We start from the raw sequence: 19,954 nt of genomic DNA, 5'->3' as shown, positions 1-19,954 counted from the left end.
GGAAATGAGGAGGCGGAAGAAAGAGTAGATGCGGACTTAAGAAGTTAAAGGTGGAGTCGACTCGCCCAGCCTTAAATTGACTCGGAGTTTAGAGGACAACAAATGTTTCCTCCCCCCACATGCTACTGTATGCGTCGTCATCCAGACTGCATTCTTCTGGATTAAAGGCAAATTATTTGTGGAAATAGTCATTCTGTCTGAATTCGCGGCATTCGGAAGCAGACCATAATCGTTCCTGAAGGTGCCAAATGTGCATGAGGGCACTAGCCGGCGCCTAAGTGGTACGTCTCGTTGACCATTCAAGAGTTTAGTTCATCATCGGCACCGGGAAGGAGCTGCAAACCTGCAGAGCGGGGGCAAATCACCGGAGCATGGAACCTCGCAGTGGTCGGACGACCCGAACCGCAACCAAGGTCGGCGCGATGTGGTTGGGTACCTGTAGAAATAAGGATGTGATTTGGCGACAAGAGCGCCTTCATCCCTGAGTTGGCGAGGCATATACCAGTCTTGACCCCTCAGCTGGCCACCCCCCTCAACTGGCCACATCCACACCGCTGTTTCCCCTCATGCAACATCACCACCCTGCTTCTCCCAACAACCACAATTGCATCAAATCAAGCCCGATCGCGTTCGTTTCTACTGCAATGAGCTCGCCTTTGATTGAAGAAGCGCTTGAGGCTATTCGCGACGGACTTTCCCAGCGCGCAGCAGCGAAGAAGTATGGGATTCCACGGTCTACCCTCGGCAACCGTGTCAAAGGCATTCCTACCAAACGCGACGTCAAAATCCCCCACCAGAAGCTATCGCCAACGCAAGAATCCTTCATCTGCAGATGGATATTGAATGAGGAGAAGGCCGGCCGTGCTCCCAACCGTCGTCAGGTGTCAGGATTCGCGTCGTCGATATTGAAAAGAGGAGGCGACTATGACAAGCTGGGCGCCCGTTGGGTAGACCGATTCCTGAAGCGCAACCCCAATATCAAGACCAAGCTTTCGAAGCCGCTCGAGTCAGCGAGAGTTAGAGGGTCTACCCGGGAAGCCTTCACGAAGTTCTTCGACCTTCTGGAAGTCCAGATTCGCGACAAGGGTATTATCCCAGCCAATATATCGAATATGGATGAACATGGTCTTCAAGAGTTGGAATCTAAGGATGGCAAAGTGCTTGGGTCTACCCTGACGAAGAAGGCATACGTAACAACGACCGACGCAACCGCTTGGGTATCCATTATCGAGTGTGGGACCGCTGAGGGCAAGAGGTTGACTCCCGTTGTCATCTTTTCTGGTACCAACCTCCAGGGACAGTGGTTCCCTGACGATATGGACGATGAGCTCAAGAGCTGGAAATACGATAGTACATTGACTGGATGGAGCAATTCAGAGATTGCTTTACGCTGGTTGAAGGAGGTTTACCTTCCTGAGACCCAGGTTGATGGCTGGCGTCTCTTGATTCTCGATGAGCACTCGAGTCATCTATCTGACGATTTTCTCGTTGAGGCATTTCAACACAACGTTCAACTACTCTTTTTACCTCCCCATACTTCTCATAAGACTCAACCACTCGATAAATCCGTATTTGCCGCCGTCAAGTTATATTTTAGAGATTCAACAAAGGATTACGCTAGCTTTCCAGCATCTGCACCAGTAAATAAACAACGGTTCCTCCAGTGTTATCAGGAAGCATCACGACAAGGCGTGAGCTCCAGAAACCTCAGATCAGGGTTCAAAAAGACTGGTATATGGCCAATGAACAGATCTGTTGTGCTTGACGACCCCGACGCTGTCATCAATGACAGTGCCCTCCCTCTCCAGCCATCACCACCCAAAACGCCACCCAGAAACGAAATATCTGAGGTCAACCACATTTTCAAGACTCCCCAGAAGTCCAGGGATATGTTGGGAAGCATTCACAACAAGTTAGCTGCTGTTGACCGTGATATCCGGACTATTTACACCAAAGCAGCCAAGGCGCTTGATGATAAGAACGCTGAGCTCGCCGCTAAAGATCACCAGCTTCAATATTTACAGACCAAGCTGGAGTCACTCAAGCCACGGGGTAAAAGGAAGGTTAAAGAAGGGGGTAATGATAAATTTGCACGTGTAGAGAGTATAATCGAGGCTCGTGAAGCCTCAAAGCAAGCCCCCAAGCGCCAGCGGGTTGCTACGGTAACGACGACGTCGTCATCACTACAACCCATCGAGAGAGCTGTTGAGTCAATACTCCAGACCATTCATGAGCATCAGGATTAGTCAATAAACATTTCAAATGGTTGAAATCGCTGCAAAAATGGCCAATTTTCAATGTTATCCGACTACTGGTTATGGCTGGGGATGTGGCCAGTTGAGGGGGGTGGCCAGCTGAGGGGTCAAGACTGGTAGTGGGTTACAATTACACTAGTAATATGGGAAACCAGGGGGAACCAAACAAAGAACGGGGTCACGGAGGCTCTGAGACTCCGACTTGGAAATGTCTTTCTTGCCTGGACCACACTATTCTGGCTCCTAGGTAATGTTCCAACCAGTTGGATAGGGCCAAGACATCGCGGGACAGGTACGACTATTCGGTCTAAAACCTCTTTTTACCATTGTCCCTGAACAGCAGTAGCCGTTATATGCATTCATACAATGGCCCAACTCATATAACATAGAGTGGTAGGACTTGCATGTTTGACACATGTATCAGCCACTGATATTGTGAAGCTGTTGATCAACCAAGCTAAGCAATGAGAAGGTGGGGTGGTGTTTTGGTGGGTTTGTGGTTGTGGTCGATGTTGTTGCTGTCGGTCCTCACGTGGCCGGCTGAGGCTCAAGGAGGGTAGGAACAAAAGGGTGCTGCGCTTAGGACTCCATTTGTATGTGGTAAACATGGCTGAGGACAACCACCACCATCAAGACTTTCTTGATCATTGTGACGATGACTGTGAATTCCGAAACCTATTCGTCAGGTGGAGTCGACGGTGTAAGCTTAATTCCTCAGCAGTCTGAGGACCATTTCACAAGACAGCCAGTCAATGCCTACTTTGATCTTGAGCGAGAGGTCATGAAAGGCTCGGTGCTTCATCTTTGTATCGTTCGGGACATCATCCAAATCCCGGCTTACATTTTGACAATGTGATATCGTGCATGGCTGTGTGTTTGGGCGTCGGGCATTCGAACTGTGCGATGATTATCGTCAGCTACATCCGGACTCGAGCTGTAAGTGGCCCGAAGGGGAAATCAAATGGCGAAATCAAGGTTCATTCGGGAATTTCCGTTGCGGCACATCACTGAAAGTTGGTACATATAATCCTGGTGTGTTTGTGGACGTTGGGACATTGAATGCCATTGTCATTGGCGCCAGGAGTCCAGGACTTTCGGACTTCTCTCTAGTTTGGGTCTTCTTATCGATATGCACAGTATAATGTGACGACATGCCGGTCTTGCCGCACTGGCACCGTGAAGAGAACGTTGGGCCGCGTGGACGGTTGGTTCGTCCCCCCTCTCCCACGTTCAGGGGTAACAACACAATACGACACTCAATCTTTGTTTTCATCATCTGAGGACGAATGCCGGGTATCTGTGTAAGCTCGCCTCTATGGACTCACTGAGTCGAACCGGCGAGACCTCCGTTGTCTTACCATGGGGGCATTCTGCAGGGTTCTAGCCCACCACTTGGTAGCTGGTGCCACTGCATCGGATTGGTATCCTGCTCCCAACGCAAGTCAAGATTCGAGACCGCACTGTCCTAAAGTGACATGCGGCAGTAGTGATAGGGCCTTTCAAGGTTCCGGAATTGGACATGGTACACACAAAGATTATCGACTGCCGGGATCCGAAGCTGGTAGATGCTGGTTCAGGTTGTGCAACGTCGGGTTTGATGAGAGCCTGTTTCACATGAAGGAATTGTCGCCAGGAAAAGAGTGGCATAAGAGTGGCCGCTTCAGCCATTGTGTGAGGAGATGCACGTGTATCCTGAACTCCTCGGGTATATCTAACCGCCAAAATTTTGAGATAATGTTACAGATATGTTACACGATATAGCATTGTGCTTGTGCTGATCATTTGGGACCTTGAGTCTTGGCCTGCTGCGCCAACTGGGCCAGTCGTCTTTGGGCCATAGCTAAGGTGGCCTTGGGGATGCGAAGGCGCTGGCCAGCAACGAGAACTCCGGTCAACAAGGCAAGAGCGCCGGCCTGGTGGGCAGCAGCCAGGGGAATGGGAACCATGTAGATGAGGGTGCTGATACCGAGAGCAACCTGCAAAGAGACGAGGTGGAGAAGACCGGTGATTCCCTTGCGAGCAGCGGGGGGGAGGGCGGCCTTGACCCTGCCAGAGCGACTGTAGGCAACCAGGGCGCAGATAGCAGTGAAGGTGGTCATGGCCAGGATACGGTGGTCAAGCTGGACGAGCGAGGGGTTCTCGAGCATGTTGCGCCAGACCAAGTCAGAGCCATCCTCGTGGCGAGAGTAGAACTTGTCCAGAAGCTCGGACTTGGGGGGAGCGAGGCCGTTGCCCATCGTCGGGAACTCATTGTAAATGAGACCAGCGTCGAGACCAGCAACGAGAGCGCCGGAAAGAACAGTGGTGAAGATCAGAACAGTGAGGGCAGCGACGGAACCGCGAAGGACCCTAAGGGCTGGCGACTGGAGAGCAGTAAAGTTCTTGACAGCCTGCTCGGGGAAGTTGATGGCCTTGTGAGTGCGGAGAATGCTGAGACCGGCAAGAAGCATCCAGGAGTAGCAGACGAAGGCGGTAGCAAGATGGGCGGCGAGACGGTACTGGCTGACACGGGGGTGGGAGCCGGGAGCAAAGAGGTCATCCTTGAGACCGGACTTGACCATCCACCAACCAATGAAGCCCTGGAAGCCGATGAGAGCCGAGATGCCAACAAGAGTGCAAGCCATGCGAGGGGTGACGCGGCGGCGAGCAATGAAGTAGATGGTGGGGAGGACGAAGGACATGCCGATGAAGCGGCCCCAGAGACGATGGGTCCACTCCATGAAGTAGATCTGCTTGAACTCTTGGAGATTCATGGTCGAGTTGAGCATCTTGAACTCGGGGGAGGCGCGGTACTTTTCAAACTCGGACTCCCACTCCTCCTGGGAGCCAGGCCAGAGGGAACCTGTGACGGGTCTCCATTCCGTGATACTCAGGCTGTGGAACGATTAGTGATCTGTGTCAGGCTGACAGAGGCATAACGGCATATCAAGTTGCTCGGGCCACGTACCCAGACTCGGTCAAGCGAGTCAGACCACCAAAGATGACGATACCAAAGACAGAAGCAGCGCTGGCGAGGAGCCAGTAGGCGACAGATTTCGAGCTGGTTTCCGGGAAGCTGGACTTCTTCTCGGACTTATCAGAGGACGGGGCGGGCTGAGCAATATCGGTAGCGAGCTTGCTGAGGGGAGATTCTTGGACTTTCTGGCTAGCATAGTTGCGGGACTGGGTGTGACGAGCCTGGCTCACCAGCTTCAAGATGGTGGAAGCAGGAGTCGCAAGCTGGACAAGCTTTTGTTGCTGAGAGGCATTGGAAGCAGCTCTGGCGCAAAAGACGGATGGCCTGGACAGCTGGACAGCTGCCCGGCGTAACCCAAGCTGAAAGAAGGCCATGACGACCAAGTTGAGCCGACAATGGCAAACCACCAAATAAAAAAAAATGAGGTCGTCGTCGTCAAAAGTCAAAGTCGATCTCCCGGAGTCCCGGTGGAGTGAACTTTGTATTCAGGTACCGGCTGCTGGTGGACGGGATGAACAAACTCCACTGCGCTGCCTGCCGGATGCGCGGGCCAATCGATCACGAAGCAAAAATCAGCCCACGTTTGCGCACCACTTGGCCCAAGCTTCCTTTTCACGTAATTACATTATAACTTACCGTGAGAGGTAATTATCGCGTAACCTTGGCGGCAGCAACGGGCAGCATTCAACTGTGCAATGACAACTCGCACTTTCCTCCTTCAACTTCAACATCATATCTCAGTGGCACGAAATCTCTGCACTTGCCAACTTCCTTGAGTTGTTATTTTCAACTTGAAGTGTCAAGTGGTTCAAGTTGGGACTAACACTACGCAACCCATCCACATATGAGTATCTTGGTCTTCTTCCTCACCACCTACCAATTCTTATGGCAGCACTGGCTTTTCCCTGTTTTCTCATCACCTCAATCAGATCACCACGCTCCAACTGAAAGCAATATGCAAAACTTTGAACTCTATTATTAATCACCGTACACTATTCTCAACCTTATTGCCCCCCAGTGTCACTGCCCGATTGACGCATCCGCCTCTCCTTGTGCCATGGCGGGCTTCCTGAACAAGAGCATGTCCTTGAGACTCCTCTTGGGCGTCGGCTTCTCGTAGAGTGGCTTGTGCTCCTCGTGGACGTTGTGCGCGTGCTCGTAGTCAACATGTACGAATGCTCGTTCGACCAGCGCTAGCCCTTCAAGCTTTCGTTGGAGCATCTGGCCGACATCATGAGAGATTCTCAAGGGTGTGTTTTCGTCCATCACAATGTCCAGCTCGACACAATAATGCTGACCAGCATGATATGCCCGACACTGCCAAATTGTTTAGCCTCAAACACCTTTACCGGGAAACACCCGGGATCTACTCACCGTGTCTACCTTGACGATCCTGTCGTCGTGTGTCATGGTCATATAGATGAGCTTCGCAATAAACTCCTTGGGCGCTGACTTGCCGACCAGAAGCCAGACTTGCTCAAAGGCGTTTGAAGCCCACGAAAAGAGAATCAGGAGGGTAATCAGGATGGCGCCAATCGGACCAAGGTACCACACAAACTTGTCACCTACGATCGCCATCACCAACCCAAAGATGTTCACCACAATGTCGTTTCGATGGTCGACAAAGAAGACGTGCACTGTTGGGAACCTCCGGTAGAAGAGGCAGTAGATCATCAAGCTGCCCTTGGCAAAAACTGACACCATGTTAGTGTCCCGTCCCCATCGTTTTGAATGAGTGGTACTAACTGGCAACACCAACAAAGGTGAGCGGAATGACATGGAGACCTTCAGCCTCGTGTTCTCCTCCCGAACCCAAGTTCCGTGCAGATTCGATCTGCCAACTGTTAGTAGCTATACTCGACAACTACAGGGCAGGTCAGGCTTACAAGAAGCTGAATCGAGACAGTGGTCAACAGTGCGCAAAAGAGGATGATACCCAACGTCTCAGTCCTCTTTCGTCCCTACACAAGGTGAGCTTCTGATGTACTGTGAAGCTTATGCTGACACTCACCACTGGATATTTGTAGATGCTCGGCCGGGCCGCAAGTCTGGATGTGTTTAGCATCACAAAAGACGATACCAGGTCCATAAACGCATCCGCCGCAGTTGCAAAAAGCTACGGATTTGTTAACAAACAGGGTCGATGCCCGCCACGTAAAGAGAACGTACTGAAAGTGATCCTGTCGATATAGCCGCATACATCTGGATGACAAAGAGGCATAAGTTGACGACGAACGATGCGTTCACCGCAAACTTGATCTTTGGCTTATACCGCGCATCTTCCTCCAGCGTATTGCGCTCCTCATCCTCGGCTCCCAAGAACTGGTCAATTAGCTTATTCTGCCGGCTGTAGTACTTCTTGAGCTTTCTCTTGTCTCCATCAGGATGATCAACTTTCATCTGCTCGGTGCTGATGTTCTCTCACCGATGACGTCCGAAGCTCATCGGATCCGCCGGGTCGAAGCCAGATGTTGTGGTGTCCTGCCGGATAGGGAGCGTCGAGGTTACCCCCTGGTCCTTGCCCGTTTCGAGAGCATCACTGGCCACCATGGCGTTGCCCTGAACGACATCAGAATCTCCCAGCGACGAAGTGCCCGTCGCAGCCAGTGCGACTGGGGTATCTTGTGCAGCAGGAACTGCTACCCGGTGTAAGTCTCTTGAACAGCCAGTGAACAAGTGCCAGCCTACATGGTGCCTTTTGAGGGCCCGAGGACTCGGTATCGGTCATTATTGAGAAAAGCAGTTAGGATTTCGGCGAATTTCAAAGATGGCAACTGTAACCGGCCACTAATCTGATAAATGATTTTCGAGAGCTTCAATCGCAGCGAGCTGCCGACTATTATACAGGCTTCAACAATACACTGGGTATCTAAGGCAACCGCCCTCGTCCACAAATGCTACCACGCCGTACCTTATCAGCAACCATTTCACCTTCCTAATGAGGCATCTAGGGGTAGCTGCTAGGATCCAAGTATTTCCTCGTCACCCAATATTCAGCATGCTACCAATTTTCCAGCCTCGAGAACCTCCATCAGACCATGCTGCCGTCCAGTTACAACCCGTGCATGCAGATGCGATATGGAATCGAATCTCCGAGACAGAGGGGGCGCTTGGCCGTTTATGGCTCGCCAATCTACAGAGGAAGTTTGGGTGGCTGGGGTGGTATTGAGATGAACATTCTCCTGTTGGCACAAACTTTCATATGAGGTTTCTAGACGTGCCGAGGCGACTTCCATGCATCTGGGGGCAGTTGACCTCGAAGACGTCGGGATAACATCAGGAGTCAAAGCGGCCGTTGAGGTCTGGTACAGAAACAGGCAAAACCCTTGGCATTACAATGGGTATCGTGGTTTGGTAGGGACGGGGAAGAAAAGAGCCGCAGATAAAGTGTTACACCTTATCGCGCGATCAACGGCCCGGGAACGCCAAGATGTCACAGATTGCACAACAACCACAAAAGGCCAAGGGTTAACAACCATCGAAGACATCATCATCCCTTGAACAGAGCTGCCTCTGTTGTTAAGCGACCCCGCGTATCTTTGCCCGCTTCATCAAAATGTCTTTCGATGCTACACTCCAGCTCCGTCGTCTGTTTGAACCTCCACTTCCCCACGATTGAAGCACGGTCGTCGAGAGATCCCTGCTGTAAGGGACAACCCACCCCTGCTCAGTGTTGACATTACCGCGAAAGTCGAGAGAAAGCGCCGGGATGTCCGCAACCACAAGGTGACGATCGGCAGATGTTGGTCAGGATGTCTGCTACACCAGCCAGGTGGGTCTGTTTCGCCCACAGTTGTCGATGGTTTGAAACCTCTTTTGGGCGCCTAGACCCATTGCCCAAAGTAGGAAGTGGCCACAGGGTTTCCGATCGGACATCCACATATCAAAAAGCAAGTCAGAGCTAATACCAAGGGTATAGTACCTCATAGAAGCCAATATGTGCTCCCATAAGGCTGTGGCTCACTTGACTACCCCAAGAAAGCTTATTTTCAGATTGTAAAGACTACCACCCGAACTCTCACGAGTTTCGCCAAGATCACTTGAAGCTTGTTATGAAGCTCTCAAGATCCTGCAAACACCAGTAACTGCTGATGCTGCCTAGAGGTTACAAGGGAGTCCGCCAATACTTGCCTCTCTTGACGCAGAATTATGGCGGTCCACTGATAGTCGCTGAATACCACGAAAGAATGGTCTCAGGAATGTGAGAAACCAACGATGTAGATCCGGATGACGATGATACTTGTCAACGAGCTGAGGCTCTTCACGTGGACCAAGTCTTGTTGCCAACAAGCTTTCCCCTTACCACTGATCTCGCAAGATCCCTGATCGAAGTCGTTAGGGATGCAATTCCGTCACCTATCCTTTGCACGACTCGCGGCAACTCCTGCCTGGCAGTACGTGTCCTGGCGTGACCGTGGGAGAGTCATGGTATAAGAGAGAATATTCTAACTTTTGCCCAGAGCTTTTTGGCCTGCATGGTTCTTCCCATTGTGTAGTGGTGTTATCTTGTGGAGTTGACTGTCCTCAGGAGGACTTATATTGGCTGTGCCATTTCCATTCTCACCTTCGATCAGTTATTTTTGACTTTTTTCCTTACTTTTTTCCCCCCTTCCTTCGCTCGACTCTTTCACTCTGGAGTCCGTGGAGGTTACTCTCCTTTTGTTTTCTGTCTCTTTTTGAGCACCCGCTGGGCGGAGTTGCATTCCCTTCCGTTCTCATCAGCTTTTTTGCCTGTTTTTTTTTTTTCCTTTTTTTTTTTTTTTTTTTTTTTTTTTTTTTTTTTTTTTTTTTTTTTTTTTCTTTCTCTAGACACAAGGCCAGGTGCCTAATCCATATCCAATGTCTTCGCCACAAACGAGCCCGGCGCCGGACGCCGGTACGAATATCATGAACAGCGGAAAGCCAAAGTGTGGTGGCGGCGAAGAAGTCGGCGAGTACGACCTCGGTCTTCATGTTGCGGGGTTGTGTAAGTTTAACATGATGTCAGCCCTAGGCCGTAATGACCAGAGAAAATTTGAACTGATGATATTCCCAGTTTTGGTCATGCTGTTCTCTATCCTCGGTGCTGGATTTCCGGTCGTGGCCAAGAAAGTGTCTTGGGTGAAGGTGCCAACGAAGGTCTTTTTCATGTGCAAGCACTTTGGAACTGGCGTCCTGATTGCGACCGCCTTTGTCCATGTAGGTCACTCAAATGCACTCTGTTCCATCAATTCAGCAGGAACGAATATAAGTGGCTAACTTGCACAACAAACTTACAGTTACTCCCAACGGCCTTTGGTAACCTGATGGACCCATGCCTTCCGGATCTGTTCACAACCCAATACCCGGCCATGCCAGGCGTTATTATGATGGGCTCTATGTTCATTCTGTTTGTCATTGAGATGTGGCTTAACAGCAAGACCGGAGGCCACTCCCACGGAGGTCCCACCGGATTTGACAACCACAGTCACGGCGGCAATTCTCTCACCGCTGCCCAGGTTTCCCTTGCGCACGGTAATGGTGTCAATCGGCCGTCCCAGCACCGCAGGACCAATACAGAGGATACCCTCTTTGAGTCTTCCAACGAGGATATCGACTACGAGAAGGCGATGGCCCAGGAACTGTATGCAGAAAAAGTTCGCCGCAAGGCGTATACCCAAACCCCTCCCAGGAACCCCTTTGCTAATGACTACGATGACGATGATCATTATGAACAACTCAGTCCTAGATCCGAAATGCCTCCTTGGTTCATTGTTTTCTACGAGCAATATGTACGCCAGCGTGTGGAGCTGGTCAACATGATCAAGGCCACTGCCAACCGGCAACAAGCTTTCCTCCCCCAAGCGGATACCACCTCTAGCTCCAACGAGGACCGCAAGTCCCTAATTCCTGCTTCCATCATGGACTCCCCCTACCGTGACGTCGAAACCGGAGAGCCCGTGCACCCACTCGTCTACAAGAAGATGTCCCTCAACATCACCCTTCTTGAGGGCGGTATCCTGTTCCACTCCGTCTTCGTCGGCATGACGGTTAGCATCACCATCCAAGGTTTCACCATTCTGTTGATTGCCATCTTGTTCCACCAGATGTTTGAGGGTCTTGGTCTTGGTTCCCGTATCGCTGCTGTCCCATACCGTCAGGGAAGTCCCCGCCCTTGGCTCCTCGTGGTCGCTTTCGGTACTACTGCCCCCATCGGTCAGGCGATTGGACTATTGGCAAGGAGCTCGTATGATCCGAACAGCGCATTTGGGTTAATCATTGTGGGAGTGTTTAATGCTATGTGAGTTCCTAGTCTCATTTCCCCCCTCCCCCCCCCCCCCCTCCCCAAGGAGATGGAGCTGGAGTGAAGAGCATCACGGCTAATCGTAAAACAACAAAAAAAAGCTCCTCTGGTCTTCTCCTTTACGCTGCTTTGGTCGATCTCCTGGCTGAGGACTTCTTGTCTGAGGAGGCTCAGAGGATCATGACTAAAAAGGAAAAGATCACGGCTTTTATCTTTGTTCTTCTCGGAGGTAAGTATAAATACACCTTCTCCTTTTTTGTCTATCGGGTTTGTTTTTGGGTAGGAAGAAGCTTACACTCGTGGTTCTACAGCTGCCGGCATGTCCATCGTGGGAGCATTTGCTTGAATAAACAAAATGTACAATATGCTATCAAATATATGGCGTTTCGGTCATATAATAACAGAAATACGTTGCGTGTAGGACTTGAACGTTTTGGCGTGGTTGAGTGGTGGTGGTGGTGGTGGTGGTGGTGATGTGGGAAGTTTGCTTGGATGTAAATTTGATGTAAAGCCATTTCCCAAAGGACTGGCGTCGTTTAGGTCTTGGGGGTGATGTCCAACCCAGGAAACTGCATTTATCCCGTGACCCATGGGTAGTTCGTCCGCCCTCTAGAATACATTAAGCGCTCGAGACTGATATTCAGCTTCTCTCTCGCGCAGTACAGTACTGGGAGGAGGGGGGGTCTTGCGGTCCGTACTTAGACACCTCAAGAACGACCGATGTCAGACTGGTTTCGGTTGCAAATTGACTCAATCAATTATCACGCCCAACGAAACGTCTGGATTTTCGGATAATGACAATGGCCCTTCGAGCAGAAGGCACGGCTTTTTGAAGAAAAGAGGAAAGCACTACTGAAAATCTACGCAATGTCAGAACATTAGCTTGGAAAGCTCGAACGAGAAGACTGAAAATTCATACAAGAACGGTTCATTTGTTGCGATCTTTCTGAATCCGTCTTGATCCAGTACAGACATTACCGCAAATACACCGAGAAGCATCAAGCATCATCAACAGCAATTATTGTGGTGGGTACGTTGAAGTTAACCCTCACAGACAAATTGTGACATTGCTGACGGATCTGTAACCTATCAGTATAACGACTTCGGCTTCCTTCCTCGTTACGGTCCTCGCAGGGCTAATCCATCCAAAACACACAGTTCAGACCGCAGTATCCAAGCCCAGCTATTAACAGAGGAAAAAGACAATGTGTGGAAACTACTACCAATACCACGCCCCCTGCGGTCACGGCGGAATCGTTAGTCTCAATTTCTGCAGAGCGCTTGGATCAACCTGCTTTGGGCCTGACCCCAGCAAAGGAATGGATATTACGCTTCCGCCCATCAATTCACGTTGCAGCGACTGCCACGCCGCCGCCCATCAACCCAACCCCGACGCCCGATTGGACGAGAACGATCCGTACAGAAAGGAGGCGCGGGAGAGAGCTGCGGCGTTGGAGAAGGAGGCGAGAGAATTCAGGGTGGAACAAGAAGAGAAGTTGAAGAGAGAGAAGGCAAAGCAGGAAGAGGAGAAAAGGCTTGCTGCTGAAGTAAAGAAACAGGAAAAAGAAAAAAGGGAAAAGAACAAGAAGAAGAGAAAGGTTGCGGATGATGCTGATAATACAAAGACACCGGCGAAGAAGGTTCGAGAGGAGAAGAAGGGGAGTGGGGGGAAGAAGGGAAATAGGAAAGAAATGAAGGGGACGAATAAGGCGGAGGTGGAGGCGGAGGCGGAGGAGGATAAGGAAAATAGGAATGTGAATAAGGATCACGACGGAAACGACAACGGGGATGACGGTTACACTGGCGACATTTATGACGCTTGAGAGAACCAACGAACTTTGACAACTGGGCTCAACCGCTTGAAAGCACGGCTATGATGGCTGCGCTTATATATTCTCGATTAGCGAACACCGAAGCTATGATGGCGGCCAGGAGCTGCCTTTAGCGCCGGGATCTGGGTTGGGATGAGATGGATTTGGGCTGGTACCAACTTGGGGATTACACAGAATGCAATGGCTGAATTATTACGGGATACATGATTGTTACCAGGCAAAAATATGGATAATAGTGCGGTACTCCTAGAGAGACACGCTGATGGAAAGGGCAGAAATAGTTGGGTTGAATGACTATCGCTAGGGAGAGATGTAATGAAGATTATTTCCACAATCACCTTGTTAGTGGTCTGTAGACCAAGTAACATGCGCTTTGTGTGTAATCGACCGCAACATCTATTCGTTGGATGGACACATATCCGCTTCTACCCATGTAGACTCGTTCTATTACCCGGTAACGCAATCTGAGTGCCTACCACCAGTGACCACGGGGTTTATGTACTACCTCTTTCACCTGATCTTCCAACACCTCCGAATGGGACAAATGGTCAAGCGGTTCACCGAAGCGCACACTTACCTTACCTGTCAACTGGGGAGACTCACAAGCCTCTAAACCTTCCCCGTTCGATTCCCAGCAACGATACCCAATTTTCCACCTCACCCCCAATGGGTCTCCCCTCCTCTGCACTCCTTCATCACACTCCTTCCCCCCTATCACGTCCTTGACCATTGTTTCATTCACCTATTTTTTATCCTTTTTTGCTTTGCGACGAAAATGAACGAGGAAAGGAACGTTCATACTGCAGGCCTCACTCTCACTTGGTCTAGAGCGGCGGCTGCGTGAGCAATGAAATTCTACAGACCGGTGAGGATAAGATAGTCATTACAAGGCAAATTATGACTGAGTGCAAAGTGTTTCAGCGGGATATATCAAGATTGAAAAAAAAAGAAGAAGAACGGCACTTGCAAATTACATGAACAACTAGTTCGCTCGGGTGAGGGAGGCGTACATGACATGAGTCAAAAACCCCATGACACTTCGTCCACTGAACAGGAACGTTTTACCAAACTGACATGAACCTGCTGACAAAGACACACAAACTAGGTATAAAGAGTCAGGCATCGATCAATAAAAGATATAAATTTTGACAGAGTCGGAATAATCATTGTGTACGTAGGCAGCCGACCGTATTCAGACCATCAATTCTCAGAACCGTCCAATCAATCAATCAACATCACCAAAGATCCCCTCTTACTTACGACTAAAATGTGCGGAAATAACATCGAAATCTACACCTGCGGCCACAGCGTCTTCGCCGGCATCAACTTTTGCCCCGATTACTTCAAACTCACACAAGACAGAACCCCGATATGCCCCGGTATTGGCGCGAACAATAGCCATATGGACAATATCATTCGGCACGGAAGTATTTGTGAGGACTGTCAAGACAAGAAACAGCAAGCTATACAGAGAGAGGGTGAGATGGTATGGAGAAGAGGTAGGGCAAGGGTGGAAAAGGCAAGTAGGAAACAAAGGAGCAAAAGGGGGGAAGAAATGGAATAGAGGGATAGGTAGGGGTTAGATAGAATAAAAAGAAAGAAGATGAAGGTTGAGAGGAGGGAAATACTGGTGAGGAAAAGGTGTAGGATGAAGAGAATTGAAGAAGGGGAAATCCGAGGATGGGATGATGAAGTGGGCGTATGGGAGGGATAGGGATGAGAAATAGGCACATGAGACAAAATATATGAAGGGATTACGTTGGGCTTTATAGCAATGGATCCATGAACAATTTGCTCATTAGATTTGATGAACTCGAAAAAGAGAATTTCCATTTTGAAATATGCAAAATCTACTCAATTAAGAACCCACCACCCCCTTCTTCATCATCATTATCCATATCCATATAAAACTCCTCCGACACATCACTTGGCGCATCTGCCATCTCCCTATCAAACTGCTCCTCCTCCGTCTCTTTTCCCTTTTCTTTCTCTTTCCCTTTCTTGTCCTTTTTCTTATCATGTTCTTCTTCCTCCTCCTCCTCCACTTCCTCCTTCTCAACACCCCCAAACACCCTCTCCCTAATCCTCAGTCCCCTCAACATAACCCTCCACAACCTCAACACCTCCATCCTCCTCCTCTCCTCCCTCTCCTCCTCCTCCATATCCACCAACCCCGTAATCACCGCCCTCACCGCCTCCGCCGCCTTTTCGGGAACCACCACTCCCAAGATCCTCGCCGTCCCCTTTCTTCCCTTCCACTCAAACCCCGTCAACGCAGGCGCATAGTCCACCCCCAATATATGCGCCGCCTGCGCCGCTCTCTCATGCGGGATGTGCGCTCCTCCAGCAGGGACCATAGAAGGGACATACACCTCCACATTCCCAAACTTATTCTTCGGAATCTTCCCCGACTTGGAAACGGGCGGGGGTACGTACAGCTCTGTTTGCTGCGGAGTGTAAAGCGGTGTCCCGCCAGCTTTGGCAAGGGAGTAATCCCCGAACAGATCCCCTTCATCACCGTCGTTGTCTTCTTCGTTATCAATCCCGAGAGAAGGGGAGGAAGAGGATATTCTCTCTCCACCAAACTTGGAACTCCGTTTCCTCTTGGGAGGAAGAACTTTTACTGGCTCTTCACCGGGTTTGACTACGCGGCCGAGCCGAAACCATTTTTCGCGCGATCGAGCGACGACCACGTCTTTACGGCGGTAGATGCGCTCAACGGGGGCTTTGGAACCCGCTGACACTGTCCCTGTGGATTGAGCGCCCGGCAGGAGGACTTCGTTCCTACGAAGATGTCTCTCGAGCGCGTAAATGGGGTGGTCCTTGAAGTCCTGGACGTTGCGGGGCATAGGCTCTGCGCCCTCGAGGGCGGCGAGCTCGTTGAGCTCGATCTGGTCGAGGTCGGTGGGAAAATCGGGTGCCGTGTAGTGTCGCAAGAAAACGCGGCGGAGCCAGCGCTCGCCTGTGTTGATCCCCGAGGGAGTGGTGGGCGAGATGGGCCCGTCGACGCGTTGGCGCTTGGTCTTGGAGTTGTACGCTTTGGCGTAGCGGCGGGTGACGTCGCGGGCGAAGCCGTCTTCGTCAAAGGCGATGGCGTAGGTGAGGCTGTTTTCTTTATCGGAGGCTGGGGGCTCGAGAGCACGCGGGCGCCATTGGGTGTTGGTGACGAGGGGGTCTACGGGGTGCCATTTTTGCTGGGCTTCGTCGAGGACTTCGACCCAGTATATGGGGTATGGGGATTCCCCTTTTATTGTCTTGGCTTTGGGGATTTCGGGGCGGGAAGGGGGTGGTGGGGGGGCGGTCATGGACGGGACGTTGTAGGCTGTTGCGTTTGGGTGTCCGAGACGACTTCGGCCTGACAGGAATGCTGGGGTTCTTGGATCTGGAGTTGTGACTGTATTGTCGTACTTGGACATTGCGGCGGCATACCGATCGGCTGCAGATGGTCCCTTTGAGGCATTCAAAGATTTCATTTTTGGTTGTTTAGGCATCGTAGGAGCCCCCGGGACGCAAGAAAGTGGTTGAAGGGAGCATACAAGGCGCGCTTGGACGCCAATGGAACGAAGGAGTGCACAAAAGAGCTGGGCTCCAACATCACGAGAGCCGGAAAGAGATTTGGCGGCTTTAAGAAAGTCGTCTTTGGATTTGACAGTTTCGAGGTCATCTGGGAGTTGGTACTATACGGAAGAGGCGTATTAGCCAGCGACTCAAACGACAAAGGGGAACACAAAAGTAGAAAGAGGAAGTAAATTGCCATCTACATTTTTCAACTGCTCCTCATCTTCCGCCCACAATGCTCGCCGTAGTCCCCGTTCCATGATCTGGAACTTCGTTTTAAACATGGTGCTCGTCTCCTGAAGTCCTGCCTTGAGCGATTCGGTTCGCCCGTACTGGTTCAAACTCGCTCTCGGTATTAGTGACTTTCGCATTTTGTCCGTCAAGAGCGGTCTCAGAGCCTCCTGGACTTTGGGACTGTTACACCATCTATTCCTCCGCTCCACATGCGCAAGGAGACAAAGGAGGTGGATTTTGTGTACCTCCCTTCGCTGTTCCTTCTCGGATTTGCTTAGTGCTTTTCGCCGCTCTACAACTCTTCGATGAGGTGCCATTGCTGCTTTCTGGGCGCTTAAGTTCAAGTCCAGCTGAACATCGCCTGCTACAGCCGAGGAAAATGCGCCCTGGGAATCGAATGCGACATCCTCCAACTCCAGCTCTTCATCGTCTTCATCGTCTGAGTCTCTAGTAATGGTCTGTAAGGTGGGTGGTGGTAACTCGACATCCTCAAACTCAAGCTCCTCGTCGTCATCGTCTTCTGGGTTATCATGATCCGTCTTTGTGGGCTCCGGTATTCCAGTTGGCTTGACTGGCTTCGTCTCGACCTTTGGCGTTTGTCTCTCTCCAGGCCTTCTCCGCTTCAGTGGTCTCTCTGGCGTTGTAGCTTCCGGAACATCTTCGGCAACAACCATGCGCCGTGCCTCAGAAACCATTTCTCGGTACACATCGGGAACTGCGCCACGGGCTGACGCCGCTCTTCGCGACGCTGTGCTGGCGCGAGTAGTTCGGGGGGTGCTGGTGGTGGTTGACGCACCGGGCGCCTTACGTTTTCGACCTGCCATTAGTCAAGTTTGGAGCAAGAGTTAAAGCAATTAGGACAGACGTTGTGAGTTGACCAAGTCCGAAAAATCACTGGAGGGGCAAGACAGGTGCGACGGTGATTGATTGTCGTTGTCTTTGTCAGCTTTGCGCGGTTCCTCTCATGCCTGATGACGCAACGTGTTTGTGTAAAGACACGAAAGCACGTGATGTAATAGTGACTAATCAATCGCCCTTGATACCGTACCGTATGATACGTTCCGTGAAACTTTCACTGCTGTTGGTGTATCTTTACATCTCAAAACGGATGATGGAAACATAGGGTGATTACCACTTGTTCTTGGCACATGGAGATATCTCTGAATTCATCTCTCGACTAGCTTTTCCCTGACTAAAGAAAAAAAATATTGTACACTTGAGCATGGTCTTCCCACTTGTCTCTCTAGGTACCTGCCCTGTTCATCATCGTTTCCTATCATAATGGTTTGGGATGCAGCCAACCAGCCCAGTCACCACAGAGACCTTGAACCTCATCAAGCAACTTGGCCGAGAGTCCAGACCGAGACATATGGAGTTGTCGGAGCTACGGCAGCCGGGACGTTCTTGTAGGTAGTACCTCTGACAGTTGTAAGTAAGGACCAGACGGGCAGTATCGAGGGGACCAACTTCACGAAATAGCCGGTCGTCTTTGGCCGGGTTGTCGAGGTAGCGACCTGGCTCGCATCACCGCACACCGGATGGCTTATAAAGGCTTGGCCTCACTCCGCGGCCAAGTAGCAGCAACGAGTTTGCTCAGTCGACGTGTTTGATGACATGGGAAAGGGGACCCAGGGCGGTGGGTGCATCGTGTTGTTTTCGTTGAGCGAGGTCGAGGACCAGGGAAGTTCTTCCTGTCCTCCCGATGATGAGCGAGGCGGTTGAGCGATGAGTGAGGGACCGATCGAGTGGATCACATGCAAGCGTCTGACACACGAGAGGCTATCAGTCACGAAGCTCAAGATACTTGGACAGGAAATCAGACAAGTCACTTACAGCCTTAACGATGCTGTTCCACGATAGGGTTCAGGCCGCACACCACTTGATAGAACGCGATGTGGTACTTCAAGTCGTATAGAGCCGCGTCCAACACGTGCTCGGCCTCCATTATTGCTTCCCTCCATAGCGCCTCCAAATTCTCCACACTCCTGAGGACTTCGGGCGGCGGCCCACTTCTCCTGGCACGGAGACGTGCACAATGGAAGTCAATATAAACGGTCTTTCTGATGTTGAGGAGATACCTGAGGCTCTCCGAAAGAGGATCGATTAACTGGTTGAGAATCCTCTGGGCCTCTTCACGGGAAGCCGTGGCCGGTGTCGCAACTCTTAGCTCCTGGACTCTCGCAGAAAGGATCCTCGTTTGGTTCTCCATCTCGTATATGATGTCAATGTACTTTATCAGCCGGTGTGGCGGTTGAGCTATGCGCCCGGACTTGACTCCGGATTCATAGTCGTCGATGTAACGTTCATGTTCTGTGGCCATTTTTATTTGTAGGTAGGTACGAAAGAGAGAGGCTTTGAGTGATGTGAATCTGAAGGTAATGTGGTCGTATGTCCTGGGGTGATGATACTGTATGGGTAGCAGGACAGAAAGCAATGCCTTCTTGGTGCAAGGGACATTCAGGTATTAATACTCTACACTTGGTTACAACCAGCCGCTCACCCAGTCCTCAGGCTTTCTCAGGATACGCAGCTTTTCACTAAACTCGCGAAGCCTGGCAGCATGACATACTGCTATATTCTTGATAAAGCCGGGTAGCTCCTCAACTTCGCGATGTCCGTGCATTTAATAATCGAGAAGGCTGCCTGTGGTGCATCTGGCATGTCCCAAAACCCAGTCTGGGGAGTCACTGTGGTGGTTGTCATTGGTTAAGACGACCAAATTCTACCTACCTGTGCATACCTCTACATAAACATCAAGATGTTGCAGGCCAGGCTTTTATCAGGATGAGAAATACTGCTGATGCAGAATCAAGGCACTTCAATCTCTCACGGAGTTCCGATTCCGCGACAGTTTCTG

General features: G+C 50.8%; 6 protein-coding genes across 6 annotated transcripts; 3 read left to right on the top strand and 3 right to left on the bottom strand.

The window, feature by feature from the left end:
* Positions 1-4,033: 4,033 nt before the first annotated feature.
* Positions 4,034-5,585, bottom strand: B0T23DRAFT_316197 (cytochrome oxidase assembly protein-domain-containing protein; the record flags this gene model as incomplete). Its single annotated transcript, XM_062834915.1, has 2 exons — positions 4,034-5,129; positions 5,203-5,585. 2 exons carry the CDS (start codon positions 5,583-5,585, stop codon positions 4,034-4,036), a joined length of 1,479 nt encoding a protein of 492 aa, XP_062693280.1.
* A 322-nt stretch (positions 5,586-5,907) lies between these two features.
* Positions 5,908-7,939, bottom strand: B0T23DRAFT_442627 (uncharacterized protein; the record flags this gene model as incomplete). Its single annotated transcript, XM_062840826.1, has 7 exons — positions 5,908-6,528; positions 6,586-6,905; positions 6,958-7,045; positions 7,223-7,327; positions 7,381-7,604; positions 7,644-7,850; positions 7,900-7,939. 7 exons carry the CDS (start codon positions 7,937-7,939, stop codon positions 6,232-6,234), a joined length of 1,281 nt encoding a protein of 426 aa, XP_062693279.1. The 3' UTR covers positions 5,908-6,231.
* A 2,111-nt stretch (positions 7,940-10,050) lies between these two features.
* On the top strand, positions 10,051-11,901 carry B0T23DRAFT_412795 (Zinc/iron permease; the record flags this gene model as incomplete). Its single annotated transcript, XM_062839496.1, has 5 exons — positions 10,051-10,177; positions 10,247-10,389; positions 10,470-11,470; positions 11,575-11,702; positions 11,785-11,901. The coding sequence occupies 5 exons, from the start codon at positions 10,051-10,053 to the stop codon at positions 11,817-11,819; spliced, it is 1,434 nt and encodes a 477-aa protein (XP_062693278.1). The 3' UTR covers positions 11,820-11,901.
* Positions 11,902-12,678: 777 nt separating this feature from the next.
* B0T23DRAFT_396127 (uncharacterized protein) lies at positions 12,679-13,296 on the top strand (the record flags this gene model as incomplete). Its single annotated transcript, XM_062838231.1, has 1 exon — positions 12,679-13,296. One exon carries the CDS (start codon positions 12,679-12,681, stop codon positions 13,294-13,296), a length of 618 nt encoding a protein of 205 aa, XP_062693277.1.
* A 1,276-nt stretch (positions 13,297-14,572) lies between these two features.
* Positions 14,573-14,869, top strand: B0T23DRAFT_316443 (uncharacterized protein; the record flags this gene model as incomplete). The annotated part of the gene is made up of 1 exon (XM_062834932.1): positions 14,573-14,869. One exon carries the CDS (start codon positions 14,573-14,575, stop codon positions 14,867-14,869), a length of 297 nt encoding a protein of 98 aa, XP_062693276.1.
* Positions 14,870-15,111: 242 nt separating this feature from the next.
* B0T23DRAFT_338637 (uncharacterized protein) lies at positions 15,112-19,527 on the bottom strand. Its single transcript, XM_062835848.1, has 5 exons — positions 18,974-19,527; positions 18,522-18,615; positions 18,312-18,353; positions 17,067-17,914; positions 15,112-16,982 (listed from the first exon to the last, which is right to left on the bottom strand). The coding sequence occupies exons 1-5, from the start codon at positions 19,415-19,417 to the stop codon at positions 15,156-15,158; spliced, it is 3,255 nt and encodes a 1,084-aa protein (XP_062693275.1). The 5' UTR covers positions 19,418-19,527; the 3' UTR covers positions 15,112-15,155.
* Between the last annotated feature and the right edge of the window lie 427 nt (positions 19,528-19,954).

Source organism: Neurospora hispaniola (genome assembly GCF_033458365.1).
Source record: "Neurospora hispaniola strain FGSC 10403 chromosome Unknown B0T23scaffold_4, whole genome shotgun sequence".
In the NCBI taxonomy this organism is placed as follows: Eukaryota; Fungi; Ascomycota; class Sordariomycetes; order Sordariales; family Sordariaceae; genus Neurospora; species Neurospora hispaniola.
The sequence above is the reverse complement of the archived record's forward strand: the minus strand, read 5'-3'. Positions and strand labels throughout refer to the sequence as shown.